At 51.1% G+C, this 4,513-nt stretch overlaps 1 protein-coding gene across 1 annotated transcript in view; it reads right to left on the reverse strand.

Annotated features, from left to right (window-relative positions):
• Positions 1-4,513, reverse strand: part of RGL1 (ral guanine nucleotide dissociation stimulator-like 1) — a 25,550-nt gene that overhangs the window by 1,534 nt on the left and 19,503 nt on the right. The window contains exons 12-13 of the mRNA XM_010144958.1: positions 2,890-3,076; positions 740-1,039 (exon numbers count right to left, since the gene is read on the reverse strand). Coding sequence (XP_010143260.1) covers positions 740-1,039; positions 2,890-3,076 — 487 coding nt within the window. The remainder of the gene's footprint in view (positions 1-739; positions 1,040-2,889; positions 3,077-4,513) is intronic.

Here is a 4,513-nt window from a genome sequence, read left to right on the forward strand (position 1 = left end):
GGCCAAGCCCTCAGAGAACAGCTTTTTGCCATTGGGGGAGGTCGGGCAGTGCTAAGACCTGCCCTGCCTGTGTCTCCGTCCCTGCCAGGCCCTGACAGACCCGAGTGTTTGCTCAGCAGCTGAGTCTCTGTCAGGTCTGTGCAGAGATCATGTGCGGGAAAATGATGCCACCCATGGCCCAGCACAGAGCCTGCGCTCCCTCAGCCATCGGCTCAGCACCACCAGAGTGCCTCCGTGGAGCCGGCATTGAGAGAAACACTGAACACAGCTCGCAGTTGGTCTGGCAACCCCCACTGCAGAGGCAAGCTGTGTAATGAAAGTGTTCGTCAGCCTCCTTGGTATGGCTCCCCCCTGCAGAAACCAGCTCCTGGGCAGAGCTGCTCCAGGAAGAACTTGGCACGTGGCATCTCATGTCAAAAGCCACATATGAATTCCGAGCTGGAGGAACAGCAGCCAGTGCTAGTAGAGGGCAGCAGCAGCAAAGCCTTCACTCCGTCAGAATGCTCCCCTTGGAACTCTCTGATAAAAAGCTTTAATTTCACAAATTTCCCCTAAGATGCTCTTCTCAGCTATTTTCACTACATATTTTCAATGGTACGTTTGGTATTTTCCCTTCCCAGCCAGGTGTGATCAGTCGGCTCAGGGGAGAGGGGTTTTCCAAAGCACCATGTCGGTTTAAGGCACCCTGGATGAAATCATCACCAACGAGAACAGCATTGTGCTGTTCCTCGCCACTCACCAGGATGCTCCTGTACATGTTGCCATTGTCATCTTCTGTGCTGATGCGGATAATACACGCATCGTCCTGCTGCTGGTTGTAAGGAAGAGGCAGAACTTTGGAGGCAATGGGGGTCGTGAAGACAGAGCCCCTGTAGCCGGAGCTGGAGCTCCTCTCCTTATAGTCAAAGCACTTCTTGTTCAAGGGTGGCAAGGAGGGAGTTGAGGTTACAGGTGACACCCCCAAGGAAGACGAGTCCAGGGAATGGGTGGAGGAATAGGACAATGCAGAGGAGGAGGAGGATTCAGAGGATTCAGAGAGCTGCACAACAGAAAGAAAGAAAAACACTGTCATAAACTGGCCATTTTGTATGTCAGCGTGTGTCTTTCTGGAGGAAGAACTCGAGCAAGCAGAAGCCACAGACGAAGCCTGGCAGACCTGCACTGTGTGCAGCAGCCTGGCAGCGGTCTCCCTGGCCTCCAGAAAAAATGAACTTCACCTGATTAGTTTCACCATTTTCATGAAAACTGGCTTCTGATCAGGTGGTCCAGACACGGGGCGCTGCTTGCTCTTGCCTCTACGTAAGAGCAAGCCTGGAGGTGGCAGCAGATATAACGACCCGAATCAGGTTGTGGGTGACCAGCGGGGGGGCTGCAACAGGCTGGGCAAGAGCGGAGACTGTCACAGGCTCCCTTGCTGCTGCTCCAGGTCAGAGCCTCTGCACGGGTGAAAACACACATGCCTCTCTGTCTGCCACTTATCCTTGAATATTCCTCCCTCATGGGAAACTGCCACTTCCCTTCCCCTGCTGCTCAGGGCTTTGCCTCTCTCTTCATCTGCTGTGCTCAAAAGCCTCTGAGAAGATCTTCCCTCCCCAACTTGCTTATCAAAACCACCATAACTGCTCTGGCTCAACAGTTTGAACGATTTGTGGATGCCAGTGTTTGGGACCTTGTACTTCATCTGGGTTAAGAATGTTAGCACAATTTAATTTAAAATATCCACAAGCTCGACCCCAATGTGATGCTCTTCGGCTCTGCTGTGCTCAAAAGCCTCTGAGAAGATCTTCCCTCCCCAACTTGCTTATCAAAACCACCATAACTGCTCTGGCTCAACAGTTTGAACGATTTGTGGATGCCAGTGTTTGGGACCTTGTACTTCATCTGGGTTAAGAATGTTAGCACAATTTAATTTAAAATATCCACAAGCTCGACCCCAATGTGATGCTCTTCGGCAAAACATCCCTGAAAAGGGCTTCAGCAATACAGCGAATGCCATTTAGTTCAGAAGGGAAGAGTGGAATTAAACCGAGGTAAGATGGTCATTGTGGCAGCAGGGAGCTCCCGGGAGGTCAAACCCACAGGGCTGGCGAGCTCTGACCTTACGCCCCCCTGCCCTGTGGGACCGGACGGCGGCTGCTCTGCCTTCCCCGGGATGAGGCCGTTCCAGCTCACACGTGCTTTCCCAGCCAGGAAACACCTTTCCCGGAGGGCAGGCACAGCTTTGCTGCAGCTGGGATGTCCCTGGTGAGCACACCACTGCCAAAGACAATCCTCTTCCAGCTCCAGCTGGACCAAGGGGACGGACACGGCCGCAGGCTGCTGACAGCAGAGCAACTCACCGAGCCCCAGACCCTTGAGGAGGAAACGACTAGTTGTTGATCCTACTCTTCTTCAGCTGACCGTGCTTCCTGTTTCATTTGGTTTTGTTTGTGGGGGACTTATAAATCCTCTTGTCCACGTCACTGCTAACGTCACGCTGCCATGTGCCACGCGCGAGTGTGACGCTCAGGCTCCTCACCCCACTTCCCACAGGCTCGAAGGTAGAAATGCCACCAGCCTGCACCATCCCTCTCAAAAGGCACAAAGAGGGACTGAAAAACTAACCTGGTGCTTCTCCAGGGCTTCACCTAAATCAAAAACACTGCCAGGCACCACCAGAAAATCTGGTTTGGGGCAGGAGGACTTCGGTCTGCCTTGTACCTTGGCAGCGCAGAGGGACTGCAGGAATCCTGACTGGATTGCTTCCACTGCCACACATTTATTTCCAGAGTCTCTCCATTCCACTAAAAGCAGATTTCTAGAGAAGATCAACAGGCCGAGGCAAGTGTCTGGGGCCTGCCTGCAGCACTGACAGTCTTTTGCAGGGTATTCATGCTGCCATCAATGTACCTTGTTCTGAGGCTCAGTAGAAGTACCTTCGGCAGGACTGGAGGCATCCTCATTTTCAGAGGGACTGAGCTCACACGAGGAAACACTTCCTGTGTCTGTGCTTTCACCAGAGCTTCCTCCTGGTGTCACTTTGGTGTGCTCCCTGATGGGTGTGCTGTGGGCAATCACCTCAGAGCTTAGAAACAACCTAGCATAGGAAAAAGAAAAAAGCATAAAAGCCAGTAAGTGAAAGCAGAACAGAGCTGGGCTGAGCAAAGCTGTCGCTTCGCTCAACAACCTGATGTACGGTTTTGTTCTCCTGTCCTGAGTGGCCCATTGTTTTCATCTCCTCTATGCTGTTCATACAGTTTGTCAAGAGAGTTTGTTACACACTATCACAATTCCTTCTTGACCATCAGCTGCAAGGCCAAGGTCAAAGCTGATGCCCCAGAACCATGAGCGATACACTCCTACGGGCCATTAATTTTCAGACTCACTTATTAGGGAACGGTAGATCATAAACTTGATGCGTTACAAACCAAGGGACAAGGCGCAAGTTGGAGGTGCAGCAGCCAGCTCCACCTTGCACACTCCTGCACGCCGCAGTCACAGCCCCGGCCCTCTGACACGGGGCAGCTCACGACCGACACCGTCACCATAAGTGAAACAGCATGTGAAAGGCAACGCGTGGCCACACACCAGGCAAAGATCTTCAGAAGGCAAATTCAGCCCTGCTGCAAATTCTTTCACTCCATAAAGGTGCCAGTTTCTCTCTGCAAGTCTGACCGGAGATGTACATTGTGAACATGTAAATCACAGGCTCTGCCTCTCCAAGACATGGTTCTAAATTTAAAGGAGCACCAAAGGAAACAAACTTGTATAATATATGAAGCAGAGAAGCCAGGTGGGTTGGATGCTATGTCAGCAGGCAGGTGATGATTTAAAACAACTTAAGAGAGGGGTCACTCACTGTTGCCAGGATGAGTTAAGACCAGTCTTTTCTACAGTCTTTTCCCTGTTTAATTTGCAAAATAGAGTCAGAGTGCAGATGAAACAATTCATTAGACAAAGCCTGCACGGTGCTAACAACCTCAGTACGGTAAATTACAACACTGCTGCCCTGACAGGCAGTCACAAACGCCATCAGAAAGGGGAAAAGAAAGCCTGTGCTCCACAGCGACAATGCTCAGGCACTCGCTAAGGGAGACACAAGGAGGGAGACAGAAAGGGGCAGGAAGAGTTCAGGCCCTGCTCTTGTTCTCATAACACATCACCACCAACTCAGGGTGGACTCATCGAAACATGTTCTAAGGGGCTTGGACTTTTCTCACATGTCAGAACTCAAAACTCTAGATTGAAAATGTCTGTTCTTCTTTCTGACCCTAACCTGCAGCAGCACGGACATGAAGGGAATGGCTACAGGATCTTCTGAGGAGATGAAGTGCAAGAACCAAACAGGAAAGGACAGTTAAGAGCTGATGGTGCTGTTAAATTCATCATTTCCCCCCTCAACTCCATCATGCCCCTGGTATGGGGGAAGTCCCTTCCTATCTCCTCTCACATCAAGGTCAAGTTTCTCACCTTTAAGATATTTTTACTTCAGTCCTTGACCTCTGCTTTCATCCCCTGCAGCTCTCCCTGAATT

Source organism: Buceros rhinoceros, unplaced genomic scaffold (genome assembly GCF_000710305.1).
Source record: "Buceros rhinoceros silvestris isolate BGI_N320 unplaced genomic scaffold, ASM71030v1 scaffold11501, whole genome shotgun sequence".
Lineage (NCBI taxonomy): Eukaryota > Metazoa > Chordata > Aves > Bucerotiformes > Bucerotidae > Buceros > Buceros rhinoceros.